The 23,297-nt window shown below is 38.6% G+C and overlaps 1 protein-coding gene, 1 long non-coding RNA gene and 1 pseudogene across 2 annotated transcripts; all 3 read left to right on the forward strand.

Moving 5' to 3' along the window:
- Positions 1–2,539: 2,539 nt before the first annotated feature.
- On the forward strand, positions 2,540–12,497 carry LOC113428046 (vomeronasal type-2 receptor 26-like). Its single transcript, XM_087945613.1, has 5 exons — positions 2,540–3,105; positions 3,539–3,833; positions 8,239–8,466; positions 9,610–9,736; positions 11,422–12,497. The coding sequence occupies exons 1-5, from the start codon at positions 2,891–2,893 to the stop codon at positions 12,324–12,326; spliced, it is 1,770 nt and encodes a 589-aa protein (XP_087801739.1). The 5' UTR covers positions 2,540–2,890; the 3' UTR covers positions 12,327–12,497.
- LOC148129173 (uncharacterized) lies at positions 4,404–6,297 on the forward strand. The gene is made up of 2 exons (XR_015745657.1): positions 4,404–5,515; positions 5,933–6,297. It is a non-coding gene; the product is annotated as an uncharacterized LOC148129173 (long non-coding RNA).
- Positions 12,498–20,093: 7,596 nt separating the features above from the next.
- On the forward strand, positions 20,094–22,825 carry LOC113428120 (vomeronasal type-2 receptor 26-like; annotated as a pseudogene).
- Positions 22,826–23,297: the final 472 nt, after the last annotated feature.

Raw genomic sequence — 23,297 nt, forward strand, 5'->3', positions numbered from 1 at the left:
GTGGTGCTCAACTCTATTATAATGCCAAAAGCCAGCGCTGTCCAAAGTCGTTTCCATGGTTATGTGGCTGGCATGACTAAATGCCAAAGGCATACAGAATACTGTTACCTTCCCATCAAAGTGGTCCCTATTTTTCTAGTTCCATTTTTACATGCTTTCGGACTTCTAGGTTGGCAGAAGCTGGGACAAGTAACAGGAGTTCACTCTGTTATATGGTGCTAGGGATTCAAACCGCCAAACTGCTGACCTTTCTGATTAACAAGCTCAACGTCTTAGCCACTGAGCCACCACGTCCCTTTGAGTAAGGGGAAAATCAAAAATACTTTCTGAGTCTGATGGTAAGAAAGGTTTAATCTAGGAGCAAGGCAGAATCATTTCCTTCTATTCTTGCTGATATTCCCAAGGTGCAGATCCTAAATCAGAATCTCAACTCCAAAAATGTTGGAATGTCACAATTGCCCCATGAAAATCAGAGAGATCATCTCATAGCTTGAATTTATAATCAGAGGTGGCTGGCCCTATGGAACTTTGTGCCTTAGTGTCCTTTTATGTTATTGAGATAATTTCTGTCACTCCACAATCTTATCTACCGATTATTGTAATTTTAAGGAGAGCTTGGGCCCATAGTCAATGTCAGACCCAAGCAACCGGAACAGAGGTGGTATTCAGCAGGTTCTGACCAGTTCTGGAAAACCAATAGCAGAAATTTTGAGTAGTTCAAGAACCAGCAACTGGCCCCGCCCCATGTATTCTCTGCCTCCCAAGTCCCAGCTGATAGGCTGGTCTTCTTTTGTTGCCCTGCATGGGAGAATAGAATTGGAAAGCAGGTTAGTGGGGTGGGGAGAGAATGGAGATTTTACCGTATCCTTCCCTTGGAATGAGGTGGGAATGGAGATTTTGCAATACCCTTCCCTTGGAGTGGATGGGAATAGAATAGAATAGAACAGAACAGAACAGAACCAGAACCACTAGTGAATAACTTTATAATTATTGAAACTTTATAATTATTATTAGCATTAGTGTTAGCATTATTGTTATTAATATTGGACTGTATAAGTAAAATAACTCAGACAATGCAATATTCACTAATCACTTATGTTGATTAAAACAAAACAAACAAACAATAAATCCCTAAGAAAATAATAGAATAACCCTTACTGACCCCTTTGAGGTATATTGTGCTCAATGGTTGTCCAAAGACATATATTTGGAGAATGTTAAGATTTTGGTTCTAAGTATTTGATATGAGATGAATCCCATGGTCAGCTGGGGGAATTTGGGCCAGTCATTTTTTCTTATGCCAAACCCACCTCATAGGGGTACTGCTGTGGGAAAATTAGGAGGAGATAAGGTATAGGACAGGGGTCTCCAAACCTGGCAACTTTAATATTTGTGGACTTCAACTCCCAGAATTCCCCAGCTAGTCATGCTGGCTGGGCAATTCTGAGACTTGAAGTCCACAAGTCTTAAAGTTGCCAAATTTGGTATAGAGTTTTCTGCCTGAGAAGGGAGGTTGGGCTAGAAGACCTCCAAGGTCCCTTCCAACTCTTGTTATTCTATTCTATTCTATTCTATTCTATTCTATTCTATTCTATTCTATTCTATTCTATTCTATTCTATTCCATTCCATTCCATTCCATTCTATTCTATTCTGTGATGACCCAGAGTGTAACACAGATGTAACAAAATCCAAAACTTAAATAAATGTTCTTTAATGCCTCCAACTTGGCCCCACTGTTCAATAATTCGCAGTTGGAGATAAAACGTACTCAAAAATAGTCTTCAAAAGAAAGCAATACAGTCTGAACTTAATGAGCAGATAGAGGTGAAATAAAAAACAAAGCAAACTACAATGATGAAATTTCCACAATGGAACAGGATAAGTAATTACCAAATTCAAGGAGATAACAAGGCACAGTCTGTTGGAAGGAGGCCAACCAAGATAACTTCAGCCCAAGATAAAATATGCTTTGCTTCTGGCAACTCTGTGTTGTAACCATCTCTCTTATATACTAGTCTTCCCAGCTGCAACCAATGAGGAGGATCATGGCCGTGTCCTCTCTCATAAGCCAAGTTGTTGTCTTCTCCGTTCCTCCCTGTGTGTCCTAGGATGCAGAGGGGATGGGCCTGGTTCTTCCTCTGACTTCCCAGCCAGGTTCTGTCCTTCCCCAGCCTCCTCCACAACCTCCGGAGCCACACCTCCACTCCCTGTCAGCTGTTCCTCCTCTCCCTCAGAGTCCGACTCTACCAAGGGCATGACTATTCTATTCTATTCTATTCTATTCTATTCTATTCTATTCTATTCTATTCTATTCTATTCTATTCTATTCTATTCTATTCTAGTCTAGTCTAGTCTAGTCTAGTCTAGTCTAGTCTAGTCTAGTCTAGCCTATTATGTGTTTGATAAGGTTGAGTTATTTGTAAAAACAATAAAGGCAGGGAATAAATAAATAAATATTTTATGTAGTATCTTCTTAAAGAGCTACAGAGATGTTTGTCTTCAATGATGTAACATGGAAGTGAAATAATAGCTCTAAACCCAGGGGTTTTGTTTGGCAAAGGTGACTATTTATTGGCAATTAAGCTAAATGACTACCATTTAACTCTTTGATACAGCTCCAGCAGCTTTCCCCAAAAATATTGAGAAACAATTCCAAAGAAGTTATAAGTAGCTTCATATCTTGCAGTTGAGCACAAAGAGACAGGCAGGATCTTGTCCCTTTGAATTGTGCCAGTGATTTCAATTTATTGGACTTTGCTTGTTTATCAGTACATGCTTTGCTAACTTCTTGATGTCACTCGTTGGATAGGAGAACTGATATCCTTCCAAGTGTTAGCCAAATGTCTTCCTAGATTTTGCCATTGATGGAAAAGAATTGCTGAACAAAAAATGTGGAAGACAATGATTATAATGTGGTTACTGGTTGACATTAAGTGCTGGACCAATGCCACAACTTGCCCCCAAACTCATACGTCTTCTATCCTTCATGAATGGTATAAACCAGGAAACCTCCTCATTGGTGGGATCACAGCTCAGATTGTATATGTACTTGAGGAAAATTCCTTTGAGGAACATCCTTCAAAGAAATCATTTATGCCACCTCTGTAAGAATTTCTTTTCCTTTTCCTTACTCTCCATATATTGTTGGAGACTGCAAAAATCTATCGATTGTCTGTCTGTCTGTCCCTCCACCCTCCCTCTATCCATTTATCTCCTGACTTTTTTTATAACTTAAGAATAGAATGTAAGAATGTAAGAAAGTATTCACTTGCACTTCAACTTGCATTGATCATAATAAAAATAATAACCTTTTGTATGTTTTCTAGCTCTGCAGTTAAATTGCACATCATATTTTCCCACAAGCTAGTCCAGTTGTAGACATCCATCTCATGATGCATCAAATGTTTGTCACTGTTTTTATATGGTGTCTACTGTCTATTACAATTTTCAAGTTTCATATTTTTCCTCTTGCATCATTCAATACATTCTTCTTTTCTCAATTAGTTTCATTTCACTTGTCTCCAATTATGTTATCAGAGCCATTTTAAAGTTGTATCAGCATTCCCTGATTTTGGCATTTGCGGTGAAACAGATAAATTCAAATCCAAGACTCTTGTGTAATGTTACTCTGGGATTTTTCATCTGTGATAACTATTTTGATGCCCAGCTGACTTACCGTTCCACTTTGGACCTGCTCTTTCGATCAGACCGGTTGTTTTTCAACTACAGATGTGATATCAAAGAGAATCTCATTTTGGCCATTATTGGTGGATTTGGTGCTGATATCTCATTCTTCATGTCAGATGTCATAAGTCTTTATAAAATCCCGCAGGTAAAATACAGTATGTATTGACATGTATGAAAACTCATCCATATGGCAAAATTGTAAGGAATTGGAAATAATCACTTATCAAGTAGAGATTAGATCCAGCTTGAATGATGCATAAGAGATCCTGATGAATCTTGGGAAATAGAATTGAACTACTGTATATTTGATGCATCGCATTGCAGAAGGTGAGAATTTAAGGTGCTGATGTTGATGTAAATCCATCCTGATCCATGGAACCTAACATGTCTATCACTTTCTGTCAGCCAAACCTAAGTTATGCTTAGAGACCTGTGGAAGTGCTCTTAACTGCCTGAACAAAAGGCAAGATATGAATCTAACAAAGAAATCAATACAGTAATGGTCACAAGATTTATTTAGAATTGAAAATGGAATCCCACACATGGAAAGAGTTTGGGAAAAATGCACATATCTGCATGTTGTTTAAGAAAATACAATTCTCATGTTTGTTGAGACATTCCAACCAGAGGTGGTATTAAGGGGTTCTGACCACTTCTGGAGAACCAGTAGTGGAAATTTTGTGTAGTTTGGAGAACTGGCAAATACCACCTCTGACTGGCCCCACCCCATCTATTCTCTGCCTCCCGAGTCCCAGCTGCTCAGCTGGGTCTTCTTTTGTTGCCTTGCACAGGAAAACAGAGCTGGAAAGCAGGTTAGTTGGGTGGGGAGGGAATGGAGATTTTGCAGTATCCTTCCCTTGCCATGCTCACCAAACCACACCCATCAAGGCATACCATGTCCACCAAGCCACGCCCACAGAACCAGTAGTAAAAATTTTTGAACCCCACATCTAATTCCATAAGAACCAACTGAGCATCTTATTTTAGCTTGCTTATGGCTCCTTTGCTCCAAAGAAGCATGGAACAAAGATGGCGACTTCCTTTTACCGGATGGCACCAGATGAAAATCTTCAGATTGCAGGAATTATCCAGTTGCTGAAGCATTTTGGATGGACATGGGTTGGTCTTTTAATTCTGGATGATGACAGTGGAGACAATTTCCTCCAAGCCCTGGACCCACTTCTTTCTGAGAACAGGATCTGTGCTGCCTTTGTGGTGAGAATGCCCAAACAAGCTTTTTTTTCTGTGTTTCAAAATGCAATTGTGGATAGGATAAATAATTATTGGCTGGACATCAAAATCAATACATTCCTCTTCTATGGGGAAAGCACCACAGCAATGCTTCTGTTTATGTTCCTTAAATATACATTTTCTTTGAAAATATTGGGAAAAATGTGGATTCTGACAGCTCAAATGGATTTAACTTTAACGAGTCTTCATAGACCGTCAGATTTGAAATTGTTTGATGGAGCAATTTCCTTTGCTATTCATTCCAATGAACTGCCAGGATTTGAAAAATTCCTTGGGGCTCTCAAACCATTCCAGACCCAACGGGATAGTTTATTGAAAGAATTCTGGGAACAAGGCTTTGATTGCCACTTTTCAGGAAGTAACACATTGGCAGAAAGTAATGAAACATGTACTGGGAAGGAAGAGATGAATAACCTTCCTCAGCATTTATTTGAAATGACCGGCCACAGCTACAGTATCTACAATGCAGTCCATGCTGTAGCCCATGCTCTTCATGGCATGAGCATACATAGGTCTAAATACAAAAGAGTAGCTGAAAGTATAAGGGACAAACTTCAAGATCAAGGGACCTGGAAGGTAATAACTTTTATTATATAATCATAAAATATGAATAGGAGAACTAGTAGGAAAGATAAGAAGGATAGTGCTGTGGGAATTAGATGTTCAGCAGCATGATGGCATGAGGCAAAATCTGTACTTGTGTCTATTTGTTTTGGTATGCACTGCCCAATAGCAGTGTTCTGAAGGATTGCGTTGAAACAGTTTATGTCCCAGTTGTGAGAGGTCTGTAGATATTTTCAGCCCTCCTTCTGAAACGGACAATATACAGGTCCTCAATGGAAAGTGGGCTGGTTGCAATTGTTTTTTTCTGCAGTCCTAACTTTCAATTGAAGCCTGTACTTGTCCCCTTTTTGTTTGCTGTACCAAACCAGACAGTTATAGAAGTACAAATAATTACTGCATGTACTTCTTCCTTTTTCTCAAATTATCCAGGAGGCTTTGGAGAAAAGAACCCAGATTGTTGGAGGCAACATGCTGTCTCTGTAAAACCTCTTAGAGAAGGCTGTAAAGCACTATGAAGTGGTATATAAGTCTAAGTGCTATTGCAAAAGCCACTTATTCAGTTCTGGAAATAGGTTGAAATTGAACACTGATAGAATTCTTTTCATTTAAGTAAGACATTGACATGATCCACTAAGACAAGACAATTCACATTGTCCTGAATGATGGGTCAGTGTTGCAGATGTGTCTTCTCAGCCCTCCCCAGCAGTAATTTATTTATTTATTTATTTTTGTCAAGCAAGTATTAGATAACAGGTATAAGTATAAACATGGTTATGAATACATGAAATGGATACGAATATAAAGAAACATTAGGACAGGGATGGTAGGCATGTTGGTGCGCTTATGCATGCCCCCTACAGACCTCTTTGGAAAGGGGTGAGGTCAATAGTAGACAGTCTAAGGTTAAAGTTTTTGGGGTTTGAGGAAGAAACCACAGAGTCAGGTAGAGTATTCCAGACATTGACCACTCTGTTGCTGAAGTCGTATTTCTTGCAATCAAGTTTGGTACCTTGAGTTTGTATCTATTGTGTGCTTTTGTATTGTTGTGGTTGAAGTATTCAATGACAGGTAGGACATTGCAGTAGATAATTTTATGTACTACACTTAGATCGGGCTGAAGGTGGTGTAGTTCTAGGTTGTCTAGGTATAAAATTTCAAGTCTGGTGGCATAAAATATTCTGCTACGAGTAGAGAAGTGAAGAACTCTTCTCATGAAATATTTCTGGACTTTTTTGACTGTATTAATATCCGATATATAGTGCGGGTTCCAGATCGATGAGCTGTATTGGTCTAGCAAATGTTTTGTACGCTCTAATTAGTAGTGCAATATTACCAGAGAAAAAGCTATGTAATGGCTGAATGTCTTCAGTTTGGGTGACTATGATACAAGTATGGCATTCAGGATTTGTTCAAGGCACCCAAGTTGATATACCTTCATTCTGTACCTCATGTTCACCAATCTGATGCTGATTTTGTCAAGGCTGGATGGAGTGTGTTTCAACATGGATTCTAGATAGGAGAAGTCCCCAGTCTGGAATAACTTCTTCATAGGTTGAAGCCACCAGTCTTCCTCATATTTTTGCAGGAAATGGTCAAGAGGAGATTTTAATGGAAGAAACCTGAAGGAACATGAGTGTCTCATTTCAAAATTTCAAGGTGATAGCTTCACAAAGCAGCTACTAAGGGGCATTTTGAACCTGGAAATGGGTCCATTCCTAGTCACCAGAAAATGAGAGGGATCCCAAGACACTGGAAAAATTTGAAAGATGAGTGACTTTGTAGCTTAAATATTATGCAGGTAAAGGAACTGAATGCATTTAGCCTAAAGAGAGAGAGAGAGCTTAAGGGCAACTTGGTAACAGACTTCCAGGAATTGAAGGCAGGGGTGGGATTCTTCTGGTTCGGACTGGTTCTGGTGAACCCCTTGTTCCAATGTTCAGCTCACTCTGAACTGGTTCACTGCAATGAGGAAGTGGGTCTTCCTGCTCACCCGCCCCTGTTCTTTCCTGTGCTTTATGCCTTTGTTTAGAACACAGTTGATTTGTGCGGCACAGCATTTTGCTGTGCCTCAGCTGTTTCCTTCACAGAGGCTGCAGTTGAAAGTAAGTATGGGCTTGCCTTTTAAAAATGCAGAGCACACATGATCACCGATTATACTGGTGGAATCCCACCCCTGATTGAAGGACTGTTAACCTAGAAGAAACTATGGGTTTATTCTCTATAACATCTGAGGGAACCCAAGAACATATCAATCTGAGTAATTTCTATGTCCACAATTCCCCATTTCTTCCTCCATTTTGTTACTTAAGTAAACTACTATTTCCACTAACAAAAGATAGTTCTCATGAGTTAGGTCAGGTGTCAAAAGAAGCAACAAAAATGCTTGCTTCCAAATCTCATTATAAAGTCTGCAAATGATTGGATTTTGATATCATTCAGTTCCAGAATGCTCTGATGTGTCTTATTTTGCTTTTAAATCTAAGTTTGAGGATGGTAGGTATCTGGAACAAGCCATTATGATATCAATACAATAAAATGTGTTCATATTTGTTTCTCTTGTGGAAACCCATAATTGTGATTTTTGCAAGCTGAGATGGGATAGTCACGATTATAACTGATTGATAGAAAAGTCATACTATTTTCATTTCTATAGATATAATTTTCAAAAATATAAATTTCTGGATGTTATCCATTGGTTTGTTTTCTTTTCTTTGTTTCCTGTCCTTTTAATTTAGCTTCACTGGTTTCTCCAAGGCCTTTCATTTAATAATTCACTTGGAGAATCTGTGTCCATTGACCACCATGGAGAAGTGCTTTCTGGATTTGATATTGCAAATCTGGTCATGTTTCCAAACAACTCCTACCGTAAAGTGAAAATTGGAAAGATGGATCCCAAAGCAATTGAAGGAGAAAAATTTGTGATTCATGAGCATTTAATTGTGTGGCACAAAGATTTTGAGCAGGTATGGATTTTGAAGCACCCATGTTTCCCCCAGAATAAGATACTGTCTTATTTTTTTGCCACCAAAAAAGGCACCAGGTCTTATTTTCGAGGGATGTCATCTACTGACTAACCTCACTTGTGTGCATCACCCCCGTCTCCTTTTTGCTGTCAGAGGCCTTCAGTAACTTCTTCTTCTGCAGCTGGCAAGGCTTTTCTGAAGGCCTCTGCAGCCGATAACAAAGCTCCAAATCGATCCAGAACTCTGTTATTGGCTGTAGAGGCCTTCAGGAAAGCCTTGCCAGCCACAGAAGAAATGGCCCAGCAAGGCAGGTGTTGGGGTGTGCAAGGCCTAGCTGCAATGTCCGAAGGTAAATGTAAGGAGCTCCACCCCCGCATCCCAACCCTAACTTAATTTTTACCCATGTACTCTGGAGTGGATGAGGTCTTAATTAGGGTTGATTCTGGGGTTAGGGTTTATATTGGTGGCATGTATAAAAATCAAGCTAGGACTTACTTTCAGAGTAGGTTGTATTTTCGGGAAAACATGATATTTTATAATTTTCGATGAAAAATTTGGAGATCAAAGATCAGCTGTATTAAAGAATCTGTTTCATATTTTTATATCAGTTGGAATTAAGTATTCTATACTCAAATATGGGAGTTGTCTCCTAATCTGGAAGAACTATAATTGGCAAATAATTTACAGGGGGGCTTGGGAAGATGGAGTTTTTGCTGAACTTCTTACTTGGTTGTATGGACAATAGTGTAAAAAATGAGTAACTGATTCCTAAAATTATGGTTAGACATCCCAAATTCCATCAAGTAGATAAGTAGGAAGAAAATCCTAAATTTAGAATTTAAAAATTTCATGGAGTAGGAACTCAAAGGCACAATTAAGGCTGCAATTTTTTTGTATGTTCTACTTGTGTAAAGCTATATATTAAATCTCACAGTAGATATTTTTTTAAATCCAGAATGGTGAAGGGAGGGAAAAGCTTAGATGAAACCAGCTGCATTATTTAGGAAGTGTCAGAGAACTTTCTAGTGCTATACTATATGCCATGGTCCTTTGACTTCTGCTACTTTATGTATGCAGGTAGATTAGAAGATACCAGTATTACTCAAATCCTTAGTTTTGAATTCCATCCTGGTTTATCAACAGGTCTTGCCTCATTCAGTGTGTAATGATCCCTGTCCTGCTGGCCATCAGAAAAAAAAGAAAGAAGGTGAGAAATTTTGCTGCTATGACTGTGATCCATGTTCAGATGGGAAGATGTCAAATATGTCAGGTAAATTATTCTCTATTTTACTCTACTCTACTCTACTCTACTCTACTCTACTCTACTCTACTCTACTCTACAACATATTATATTTTTCATTGCAAAATTCACCAAATGGTAAATTACTTTTATTTATAGATGGAGCTGATTAGCTTGCTTCATTTATTCCAATATCAATTCTCATACTAGAAGATTTTAGTTGGCTGAAAACATAAAATTTAGTATTACTATGGTGAAAAGCTTTCAACTAATTCCTAAAATGAACAAAAAGAACATTAGATAGAGGCCCTGGATTAAATTGTGCCCATGCAACTCTCTTTTCTCCAGGTTTCCAGATTCGGTCTGGTTTAGTTTAGTTTACTTTATTGTCATTGCACCTCATACAATGAAATTAAATACCATCTTCAGTGTACATTATAACTATAAAAAGAACACAAATACACATCCTTCACATTCTATACAATTTAATTGAAAACCCAATATTGCATTAATATTGCACTATACAATAATATACTATACAATATTATACTCCGGATTTGGAACCAGAGAAGAGACATCTAGAATGTTGCTGACACTCAACAAAAGATGAATTTGGTCAAACAAGATTTAGAGTTGCAATTAAGATCTACCTTATGATGCTTAGGGCTGTGAAGTGTCAGTACCTATCCACACTTCTGAATCAGCAGATTGCCTCCCTCCAATCTTAGCCCTGTGTGTCAGATCACACAGGCATGACTGGTAAGAAGGAAATGAATAAAATATTCCTGGAGTATGCAGAAGAAATTGTGTCACATTTGTCAGATGCAATTACTGAAATTTATTCCTGATTGGATATTGGCCTTGATGCTTGACTGGACCTTGAAATCCAGAGAAAATTCCCAGGCAGAATTCTTGCATGATTATTTAGGAATGATTTGAGCCTGTTGGAGCTGAGGATGTGGAGAGAGTTGGGATTGTGAGTTTAATCACCTGTTTTCTAGATCTATGCCCCACTTGGGTTGTAAAAGTGCCCCCAAGAAAGAGACAGACAGATGACAAACAGACAGAGAGAAAGCTAGATATAGAAAGAGAGGAAGGGGAGATCATATGTGTGTGTGTGAGAGAGAGAGGTGGGTGGGTGGGAGGGAAGGAGGGAGGGAGAGACGAAGAGAGGAAGAGAGGGAAGGAGGGAGAGAGAGATTGAAGCCCAGAGAAAAAAAAGTAAAGTTTGATCATGTGATTTAAGTCCAATATCAATATTGGACATGCATGTAATAAATATGACACCATTTGAAAATGTGAAGGATTTCTGTAGTAGCATTTTTAAAAATGACAAGGCTTTAATCAAACCTTTGTGCCTACTATTTGGCATTTTGAAATACCTCTCATATGCATCCATGTCTAAGACTTGGAAAAGGAAAGACTGAAGAAAGCTTATGGTGCTAATGAAGTGTGATTACCACTAACATATTCCTACTCCAATAGCTTACTTTTATTCTCATCAAATAATCAAAATCCAGTCCTTTTCAAAATTAACTACTTTAATGGGGGGAGGATTCAAATCTGAGAATTCCAAAACCAAAATTCTGAGGTTTGTTGGGTAGACTTCTTGTGGTTAGCTTTGAAAAACCACTGATCTAATCTAATACTTCATTTGTGCTGTATTGATCATTATGATTATATTCCATGTTTCATAGCCTTTATCTTATTTGTAGACATGATTGCCTGTTCTGAATGTCCAGAAGATCAATATCCAAGTAAGGACAAAGTTCGATGCATCCCCAAAATTTTAATTTTTCTAACTTTTCAAGAACCTTTAGGGATCAGTTTGGTTGTGGTTGCTACTTTGTTCTCAATCATTACAACATTCATACTTGCAATATTCATTAAGTATAAAGACACTCCAATGGTTAAAGCTAACAACAAGGACCTGACTTACACTCTCCTTATCTCCCTTCTGCTTTGCTTCCTCTGCTCTTTCCTCTTCATTGGAAAACCCCTTAGATTGATTTGCTTCCTTCGACAATCCGTGTTTGGCCTTATCTTCTCTGTGGCTATTTCTTCTGTATTGGCCAAAACCACCATGGTCATTGCAGCATTCATGGCCACCAAACCAGGATCTAGCATGAGAAAATGGTTGGGAAAAAGACTGTCCTTCTTAATTGTTTTTCCTGGCTCCTTCCTTCAAGCAGGCATTTGTCTGGCATGGATGATCACTTCTCCCCCCTTTCCAGAACTTAACATGCGATCCATGACTGAAGAGATCATAGTAGAATGTAATGAAGGGTCTGTTGTGATGTTTTATCTTGTCTTGGGCTATATGGGGTTTCTATCTCTGATCAGCTTCATGGTGGCTTTCTTGGCTAGAAACCTGCCTGATACATTCAATGAAGCCAAGTTCATCACTTTCAGCATGCTGGTATTTTGCAGTGTTTGGTTGTCTTTTGTTCCAACGTATTTGAGCACCAAAGGAAAGTATATGGTAGCTGTGGAGGTCTTTTCTATCTTAGCTTCTAGTGCTGGGTTATTGGGATGTATCTTCTTCCCCAAATGCTTCATTATTTTGCTGAGGCCTGACCTCAACAGCAAAGGTCAACTTGTAAAGAGAAAGTATTTCTGACTACTAGATGGTGGCTGCATAGATTTCTACTGTGAAATGGAAATGATAATCCTTTTAAAGAATAGAGCAAAACTAAATAGCTCTGGCAATATTACCAATATTTTTAATGTATAATATAATAACAGTGTGTGACAAATTCTTATAGCAATAGAAATAGTCATAGCATTTAGACTTATATACCATGTCATAGTGCTTTTCAGCCCTCTCTAAGCAGTTTACAGAGTCAACATATTACTCACACAATCTGGATCCTCATTTTACTGACCTAGGAAGGATAGAAGGCTAAATCAACCTTAAACTGGTCAGGATCGAACTGCTGGCCATAAACAGAGTTAGCTTGCAATACTGCATTTTAATCACTTTGCCAACACATCCACTCCTTTCGAACAAAAATGGAAAATAAAATCTTTCACTGTATAATGAGTGATTCTGCTTTTAATTCTTTTAGTTCTGATTATTTTCATGGTCAATTGGGTCTTTTTCAAAAAAGATGCATTTGGTACCTGAAAAAAAGATATACTATCTGGGTAATATATTTCGGCTTTTATCATTCTGAAGCAGAGTAGAGAAAAAAGAAAGGGAAGGAAAAAAGAAAAGAAAAATGTTATAAAGAAAGAGCTTCTTCTTAGCAGCAGTTGCCATTGAAATTATCATAAATACTTGCCTGAATTTGTTGAATCATATGCCTGAATTTGAATCATATGACCATGGGGATGCTGCAATGGTTATAAGTGCAAGGACCAGTTGTAAGTTACTTTTTTCAGTGTTGTTGTAACTTTGAATGTTCATTAAATAGATAATTATAAGTTGAAGACTATCTGCAATGTCTTTCTCCTTGCAATCATGCCATGCACACCATTATTACACAGGATTCTTCTGATGATTATCTCATGAATGCTGACATTTGTTAATGCAAGGGAGGTTTTTTAGTTCCTAAATGTTAACTCTGGGATTCTGTACATTTCTCTGTCTATGGTTATAGCATCCAGATAATTCTCAATGTATGACTATACACTGAGCAACTATTTGAAGTAATTATGGTGTTGAATGAAGGGACCTATGACCCATGTTCAAAGTTATGGTCATTGCACTGCCCCTGGGGTCATGTGATCAGAATTCAGGAGTTTCACACCCTGCCTCGACTTAATGACCGCAGAGTCATGTTAACTCACTGATCCCTTCCTCTAATATAACCCCTTTTGACTTTCCCTTTTGACTTCAACCTCTTGTTGCTCCTACTTTGGCAGCTTTGGCTTAGGAAAAATGAAAAAGTCCCCCTTGAAAAGAGTTCCTATGGGGCCAGGATGAAGGAAGACATACTGGTATGATTTCAGTAAAGAATACTTCTTTCTAGTCTGGGGTCAGTAAAAAATCTTGGAGACTGTAAATCAAATCACTCTCATTTATAGTGAGTTAATTAAAGTGTAGTCTATTTGAATGAATGCAAAGCATTCTTCCCAACCATTTCTATAGTTTTTGGAGATTTGGAGATTCAAGGTGTTGTAGGATGTAGTGCAGAGCCATATTAACAGCATCATCTTTTAATCTTTTGCTTGGTACGTAAACTGCATGAGATCTAACAGTGGATCTGTGGTGGTTTTCAGGTGGGACAGCACTAACCTTTCAAAGGTTTTCATAACTACAGATGTTAGAGCAACTGGTCTGTAGTTATTCAGTTCCTTGATGGAGGGGTTCTTTGGCACTGGGATGATGGTAAAACGTTTGAAGCAGGAAGGAACATAGCACATCTCTAGTGATTTATTGAAGATTTGGGTGAAGATGGGGGCTAATTGGTCAGCACAGACTTTTAAGCAAGAAGAAGATTCTTATCTGGCCCTGGTACTTTTCCTGGCTTTTGTCTGTGAAATAGATCTTGCACTCCTTTTTCTGTGATCACCAGAGGTTGTGAACCTAATGGGTTGGGGTCAGTTGTAGGAGGCTTGGCTGTTGTTGGTGTGTTTGAGATGGGGCTTGTGAAGATAGGTGGCTGTAATTTCCTTTCAAACCTGCAGTAAAACACATTCAGGTCATCTGCTAGTTGTTGATTTCTTTCTGCCTGGGAAGGAGGTTTGCTCTAGCCAGTGATGTTTTTAAGAGTTTTCCACATGTTTGCTGGTTCATTTGTTGAGAACTGATTCCTTAACTTTTCAGAGTAGCTTCTTTTTGCTGCTCTCTTGTTAATATGTTTCTGGCCTGATTGTATAGCATTCTGTCACCTTTTCTGTAAGCTTCCTCTTTGGAATGATGTAGCTGCTTAAGTTTAGCTGTAAACCAAGGTTTATTGTTACTATATATGTACAGGCTCCTTGTTGATACACATAAGTCTTTGCAGAAGCTGACATATGATGTTATGGTATCTGTGAGCTCATCTAGGTCTGCAGAGGTATCTTCAAAAACATTCCAATCAGTGCAATCAAGGAAAGCCTGGAGCTTCAGCTTTGCTCATCAGACCAAGTCCTCACTGATTTAATTATTGTTTTCATGGTTTTAAGTCTTTGTCTGTAAGCAGGTACAAGGTGAATCATGCAGTGATCAGAGTGTCCCACAGCTGCTCATGGTAAAGACCTATAAGCATCTTTTACTGTTGTGTAGCAGTGATCTAAAGTATTTTTGCCTCTGGTGGGACAATTTACATGCTGGAAATATTTTGGGAGCTCTTTCCTTAAATTTGTTTGATTGAAATCTCCTAAAATGATGGGAAGGAAATCTGGGTGTTTGGCTTCAGCCTCCATAATTTGATCAGCTAGAGTTTGTAATGCCTTGTTTACACAGGCTTGTGGAGGAACATACACAGCTATTAGGAGAAATGAGGAGAACTCATGTGGAGAATAAAATGGCTTGCAGTTCATATGTAAAGACTTTAAATTTTAATCATGGAATTTATATATTATATCCTGAGACCAGCTGTTGTTGATATATAAACATTCCACCCTTCATTTTACCTGATATCTCTTCAATTCTGTCTATCTAAATATCTCAAATCCTGGGATGTATATGCTGTTGTCATCATGAATTTGTGCATTAAGCCATGTTTCGGTAAAACAGAGAACTGCTGAATTGTAGAAATCAGAATTGCATCTATTTAAAAGACATGTTTCATCCATCTTGTTAGCAAGTGAGCATAAATTAGTCAGAAAGACTGAAGGGAGAGGGTTCCCCCCCACATTCCTTAGTCTATTTAAAATTCCCGTTCATTTACCTTGTCTCCTTTTCTGGCACTGCCACATTTTTTCCTTTGTTTGTTGTAATCCATAGGACTGGGGAATTAGTTAGAATCTCCTCTGTGTTTTCAAAGACAGGTGGGGGTGAGGAATCAGAAAGCTGCTCCTTAAAGAAACATTGCCCAATTCTTAGCAAATGGTCTCGTGAGTATGAAATCCATTGTGAATTGCAGAGAATAATAAAGAAAAAAAGAAATCATTAGAGAGCATTTCACTGGGGCAGTTGTTGTTGGCACCATCTTGGATCATATGAGGAGAAGATTAGTACCATCAGGAGAAGAGTAGTACCATCTAGAAGGGGTGTCAAACTAGTAGCCTGCGGGCCAGATGTGTCATGCACAGGCTATGCCATCCCAGCTCTGTGAAGGGGGAAAACATCACAATATGTCATGTGATGGCAATGTGGCATGCCAAGTTTGACACCCATGATCTAAGGATAAACTAAGCCTCTTCTTATTTCTTAAATTAGTGAGAAAACAGTGGAAGAAAGTGATTTACTCATTACTCAGGAAAAAGCTGATGTTAAATGTTGACATGATTCTCCTAATTCAAATAAGTAGTGATATGATTCACTACTATAAAGCAATTCACAGTGTTGTAAGTGAAGTCTTTTCTTAGTCTACCCCAGCAATCCTGGCTGAAGATGTTCATTGCTGGATGGTTTTGACACAAGTGTGGAATTAAGCCTACTAGCTATGGCCCCTACAGCAGCCAACATCTTGCACAGAAAGAGGAAGCTCAAGGGCAAAGCCCAAGAGAGGGTATAAATAACACTCGCTCTCCACTCCATGTGGTCAACTGCTGTGGCCCTGTCCATCAATAAATCATCTTTCCAATCAGCCTCCATGTTTCCAGTGTCTTTCTTCCCACTTGGAACTGAACCAGATGAATATTTCTTCCAACACTACCATCTAAAGGTATACTGAGGTTCTTCCTCCTTCTGAATTTAGTGAGGAGGTAGTAGACAAAAGTGAGTTACTCACTTCTGGAAAGACCTGTGTTTAAAACACCTGTGCAAAATGAGTTATTCACTTCTGTCAATAGGTTGACATCAAATGTTGATACAATTCTCTTCATTCAATTAAGGTAGCGATAGGGATTCAGTACAACAAAGCAATCCAATTTGTCTTGAAGTATGGATCAGTGCTACAGAAGTCTTTTCTTAGTCCTCCCCAGTAGTTCTGGTTGAAGGTCTTTAATGTTGGGTAGTTTTGATTCAATAGCACTTAGACTTATATACCACTTTACAGTGCTTTACAGACCTTCCTGGGTGGTTTACAGAGTCATCATATTGCCCTAACAATTTGGGTCCTCATTTTACTTGGAAGGATGGAAGGCTGAGTCAACCTTGAGCCTGGTGAGATTTGAACTGCCAAATGGCAGGCAGTCATCAGTCATCAGTAGTAGCCTGCAGTAATGCACTCTAACCACTACGCCACCATGGCTCACACTCACAAGCATGGGATTACCATTCTCTTGAAGTCACACAACCTGTAATATGTGCCCAATCTGGGGTCAATCTTCCCAAGGCTGAGTAGAGTGTGTCAGAGGACAGATTCTATATAAAAGGAATCCCCATCTTGGCACAGGATGAAGGTACTATGTTTGCAGAAAGTTTTGTAGGACAAGGCTGAAAGGGATTTTTAAATGGAGTGACCTGAAGCAACAGAGTGCATTTCAACAGTGCAATTCTCCATAACACCTGAAAAAACCATAATTTTACCAATGGAATAATTTATACTTCTCTAAGTCTCATCCTCTATTTTGAACCCAAAGGAAACATCAATTTCACAGCCAAAGGCCATGTCTCTTCAGTTGGGTGAGATGACAAAATAAACAACAAAAATACTTGCTTGGTTTAGTGATACTCCTTCTTAAGATTGATTGTCAGAAATCAGGGCAACTTTAGTTGTGTCACTTTTATTTCCATAGAGAAAAAAATCATTGAATCTTGACAAAATCCACTGCTTTGTTTCATCTTATTTATTCACTCTCCTTTTTTAAAAGTTAGCTTCATTGGTTTCTTCAAGGCCTTTCATTTAATAATTCAATTGGAGAAACAGTGACCATCAACCAACATGGAGAAGTGCTATCTGGATTTGATATTAGAAATATTATGATGTTTCCAAACAATTCCTACTGTAAAGTAAAAATTGGAAAGATGGTTCCCAAAGCACTTGAAGGAAATGAACTTGTGACTCATGAAGATTTAATTATCTGGCCCAAATATTTTAAGAGGGTATGGATTTTCTGATATTTTATTATTTGGAACAGTTTCCCTGAGCTGGTGCGGTTCTTTACTTGGGCAGCCAGATGCCCGCAGCAGCAACAGGCAGTTCCGCCCGGGCTCCGCTCAGGTGTCCAGCCTGGGCTGTCAGGAGTTGCTACCACCGGCTCAGCTCCGTGCGGCTCCAGTCCTGCGTTGTCTTGGGAAGGGAAAGGCAAAACCAGGAGCCACTGAGCCTGAGCCTCCGGTGCTGCTGCTGCCGTTGCAAAGCGCCGCCGTGGCTCTTCCTTTGCCTTTCCTTCCCGAGGCAACGCGGGACTGGAGCCGCCAGCGAGCCGCGCCGGCGGTAGCAACTCCTGACTCAGGAGGCCTCCGAGGGGAGGGGAAGGAGGAGAAGAAGGGGGGAAAGGGTGGGGTGGGCGATTCCCAAAAAAAACAGAATTCTGATTTTAATTGGAAGAATATCATGTCTGCGCATTAGGCGCAGTGACTTGATTTTGTCTGTCTGTCCCTCCACCCTCCCTCTATCCATTTATCTCCTGACTTTTTTTTATAACTTAAGAATAGAATGTAAGAATGTGAGAAAGTATTCACTTGCACTTCAACTTGCATTGATCATAATAAAAATAATAACCTTTTGTATGCTTTCTAGCTCTGCAGTTGAATTGCACATCATATTTTCCCACAAGCTAGTCCAGTTGTAGACATCCATCTCATGATGCATCAAATGTTTCTCACTGTTTTTATATGGTGTCTAAGGTTAAAGTTTTTGGGGTTTGAGGAAGAAACCACAGAGTCAGGTAGAGTATTCCAGACATTGACCACTCTGTTGCTGAAGTCGTATTTCTTGCAATCAAGTTTGGTACCTTGAGTTTGTATCTATTGTGTGCTCTTGTATTGTTGTGGTTGAAGTATTCATTGACAGGTAGGACATTGCAGTGGATAATTTTATGTACTACACTTAGATCGGGCTGAAGGTGGTGTAGTTCTAGGTTGTCTAGGTATAAAATTTCAAGTCTGGTGGCATAAAATATTCTGCTACGAGTAGAGAAGTGAAGAACTCTTCTCATGAAATATTTCTGGACTTTTTCGACTGTATTAATATCCGATATATAGTGCTGGTTCCAGACCGATGAGCTGTATTAAAGTATTGGTCTAGCAAATGTTTTGTACGCTCTAATTAGTAGTGCAATATTACCAGAGAAAAAGCTATGTAATGGCTGAATGTCTTCAGTTGGGTGACTATGATACAAGTATGGCATTCAGGATTTGTTCAAGGCACCCAAGTTGACATACCTTCATCCTGTACCTCATGTTCACCAATCTGATGATGATTTTGTCAAGGCTGGATGGAGTGTGTTTCAACATGGATTCTAGATAGCAGAAGTCCCCAGTCTGGAATAACTTCTTCATAGGTTGAAGCCACCAGTCTTCCTCATATTTTTGCAGGAAATGGTCGAGAGAGAATTTTAATGGAAGAAACCTGAAGGAACATGAGTGTCTCATTTCAAAATTTCAAGGTGATAGCTTCACAGCCATCAGTCAGCAGAAGTAGCCTGCAGTAATGCACTCCAACCACTACGCCACCATGGCTCACACTCACAAGCATGGGATTACCATTCTCTTGAAGTCACACAACCTGTAATATGTGCCCAATCTGGGGTCAATCTTCCCAAGGCTGAGTAGAGTGTATCAGAGGACAGATTCTATATCAAAGGAACCCCCATCTTGGAGATCTTTGGCACAGGATGAAGGTGCCATGTTTGCAGAAAGTTTTGTAGGACAAGGCTGAAAGGGATTTTTAAATGGAGTGACCTGAAGCAACAGAGTGCATTTCAACAGTGCAATTCTCCATAACACCTGAAAAAACCATAATTTTACCAATGGAATAATTTATACTTCTCTAAGTCCCATCCTCTATTTTGAACCCAAAGGAAACATCAATTTCACAGCCAAAGGCCATGTCTCTTCAGTTGGGTGAGATGACAAAATAAACAACAAAAATACTTGCTTGGTTTAGTGATACTCCTTCTTAAGATTGACTGTCAGAAATCAGGGCAACTTTAGTTGTGTCACTTTTATTTCCATAGAGAAAAAAATCATTGAATCTTGACAAAATCCACTGCTTTGTTTCATCTTATTTATTCCCTCTCCTTTTTTAAAAGTTAGCGTCATTGGTTTCTTCGAGGCCTTTCATTTAATAATTCAATTGGAGAAACAGTGACCATCAACCAACATGGAGAAGTGCTATCTGGATTTGATATTAGAAATATTATGATGTTTCCAAACAATTCCTACTGTAAAGTAAAAATTGGAAAGATGGTTCCCAAAGCACTTGAAGGAAATGAACTTGTGACTCATGAAGATTTAATTATCTGGCCCAAATATTTTAAGAGGGTATAGATTTTCTGGTATTTTATTATTTGGAATAAAGGATCTGGAGATCAGAGATGAGTTTAATTATATAGCTGGATGTCAAGTCTTTTAATCAATTAAAATTAACTACTCTGTACTTAAAATATAACTGTTTTTCTGGCTCTTGGGGAAATATAATTGGCTGATAAATTACAGAGGGGATGAGGGAAGATATGGTATTTTGAAAGCTTCCAATTTAGTTGTATGAACAATACTGTAAAAGTGCAGACTCCTATTGTCAAGGTTGGGAAAAGAATAGCAAAAATCCTAGAACTGTTTGGCTTTTTTGGCAGCTGCTGCACACTGCTGGTTCATCAATCAGATATAGAAGGGGAACTGTGTCCCAAACTGTTTTTTCAAAAAGCAACTGGACTTTTTTTGCATTTTCTGGAAGACATTTCATTTCTCATCCAAGGAGCTTCTTCAGCTCTGACTGAATGATGGAGAATAGAAGGATTTATATTCCTTGCCTTCCATTCTCCAGAAATCAGTCAGAACTGAAGAAGCTTTTTGGATGAGAAGCTAAACATTTTATGCCACCAGACTTGAAATTCAAGACCTAGAAAACCTAGAAGTACGCCGCCTTCGGTCCGATCTAAGTATAGTATATAAAATTATACATTGCAATGTCCTATCTGTCAATGAATACTTCAGCTTCAACCATAACAATACAAGAGCAAACAATAGATACAAACTCAAGGTTAATCGCACCAAAGTTGATTGCAGGAAATACGACTTCAGCAACAGAGTGGTCAATGTCTGGAATACTCTATCTGACTCTTGTGGTTTCTTCCTCAAACCCCAAAAACTTTAACCTTAGACTGTCTACTATTGACCTCACCCCTTTCCAAAGTGGTCTGTAGGGGGCATGCATAAGTGCACCAATGTGCCTACCATCCCTGTCCTATTGTTTCTTTTATGTATCCATTTCATGTATTCATAACTATGTTTATACTTATACCTGTTATCTTATAATCACTTGACAAAACAAACAAACAAACAAACAAACAAATAAACAAGCAAGCAAGCAAACAAACAAACAAATAAATAAATAAATCTTTAGGGAACAACAAAGAAAGTCCAGTTGCTTCTTGAAAAAAGGATTTTGGAACAACCATGACCTGGCTGAGAATCTCCAAAGATCAGAAGGAATATGCTAAACTTTAATATCTGAGTCAGTGCTCAGACGCACACTTAAGATGGCTATTTAAATTAGTTTTCTGGGTGTACTAAGCTAAATATTACATCTTGCAGCATGCATTTTTAAAAACTATTTCTCCTCCTCCTTCAATTAATCCAGAGAGGGGAAGGGAAAGAATAGTTTGGATGCAACTTGGAAGTGTTAGAGAGATTATCGGGTAGGACATTTTATTTCATTTCATGATCCTATGATCTCTGTTACTCTAATTTCTGCAGACAGACTAGACTAGAGGATGACTGTTCAATATTATTCAAATCTTCAGTGCTGAATTCTATCCTGGTTTATCAACAGGTCCCGCCCCTTTCAGTGTGTAATGATCCCTGTCCTGCTGGCTATCAGAAGAAAAAGAAAGAAGGCGAAAAATTTTGCTGCTATGATTGTGATCCATGTTCTCATGGGAAAATGTCAAATATGTCAGGTAAATTGTAATATGTTTTACTCAGCTTTTCTATACTCTACACAAATCCTTGTTTTACCTTTATGTAATAAATGTCACACCTGTGATTCCATGCTTTATGGCCTCTCTTTTATTTGCAGACATAATTGCCTGTTCTGAATGTCCAGAAGATCAATATCCAAGTAAAGACAAAGTTCGATGCATCCCCAAAATCATAACCTACCTAACCTTTGAAGAACCCTTAGGGATCATTTTAGTTGCAGTTGCTGTTTTATTCTCAATCATTTCTATATTCATACTTGCAATATTTATTAAGTATAAAGATACTCCTATTGTTAAAGCTAACAACAAGGACCTCACCTACACTCTTCTAATCTCCCTTCTGCTTTGCTTCCTCTGTTCTTTTCTCTTCCTTGGAAAACCTCTCAAACTGATTTGCTTCCTCAGACAAACTGTCTTTGGTATTATCTTCTCTGTGGCCATTTCTTCTGTGATGGCTAAAACCATCATGGTTGTTGCAGCATTCATGGCCACGAAACCAGCATGAGAAAATGGTTGGGAAAAAGACTGTCCTTCTTAATTGTTTTTCCTGGCTCCTTCCTTCAAGCAGGCATTTGTCTGGCATGGATGATCACTTCTCCCCCCTTTCCAGAACTTAACATGTGATCAATGACTGAAGAGATCATAGCAGAATGTAATGAAGGGTCTGTTGTGATGTTTTATCTTGTCTTGGGCTATATGGGGTTTCTATCTCTGGTCAGCTTCATGGTAGCTTTCCTAGCTAGGAACCTGCCAGACACATTAAATGAAGCCAAGTTCATCACTTTTAGCATGCTGATATTTTGTAGTGTTTGGCTGTCTTTTGTTCCCACCTATTTGAGCACCAAAGGAAAATTTATGGTGGCTGTAGAGATCTTCTCCATCTTAGCTTCTAGTGCTGGGTTATTGGGATGTATCTTCTTCCCCAAATGCTTTATTATTTTGCTGAGGCCTGAGCTCAACAGCAAAGGTCAAGTTGTAAAGAAAAAGTATTTCTGACTATTAAATCATGGCTATATCTGTTTTTGCTGCAAAATTGAATTAGGACTGATCTGTTAAGAATTAAAAACAGAGTTTGTTTATCAGGTTTGTCAATGTTACCAATATTATATATCCTTAGCATTTATAAGTTTCTGTCAAATTCATATGAATGGAACTGGAAAATAAAATTGTTCACTGTATTATAAGTGACTCTGCTTTTTAATAAAGTTTCTTCTTTTAGTGAGACTTGAACTGCTGACAGTTGACAGAGGAATTAGCCTGCAATATTGCATTCTAACCGCTATGTCGCCATGATAAAATTGAAGAAGAGTGATCTGTATCATTGCTAGTAGTCAGCAAAGGACAAACTCAATAAACACACCTCAATAAAGCTGTTATTTAGGCCTACTTTGTGATGCTGTGTGGTAACGTCCAAGTGCTTCTCCAACCTTACTTCATTCACAGATAGTCTTCCCCATTTTTGTTTCAG

The sequence above is a fragment of the Notechis scutatus genome, chromosome Z, assembly GCF_049901735.1.
Source record: "Notechis scutatus isolate UNSWTSFEM ecotype Mainland chromosome Z, rNotScu1.2, whole genome shotgun sequence".
NCBI classification, from domain to species: Eukaryota; Metazoa; Chordata; class Lepidosauria; order Squamata; family Elapidae; genus Notechis; species Notechis scutatus.

Coding starts and splice junctions, on each gene's coding strand:
- LOC113428046 (XM_087945613.1), top strand. CDS start 2,891: ATGTGGAAGACAATGATTATAATGTGGTTACTGGTTGACATTAAGTGC. Junction 3,834..8,238: donor GTCTTTATAAAATCCCGCAG/GTAAAATACAGT, acceptor CTTTTAATTTAG/CTTCACTGGTTTCTCCAAGG. Junction 9,737..11,421: donor GAAGATGTCAAATATGTCAG/GTAAATTATTCT, acceptor TCTTATTTGTAG/ACATGATTGCCTGTTCTGAA.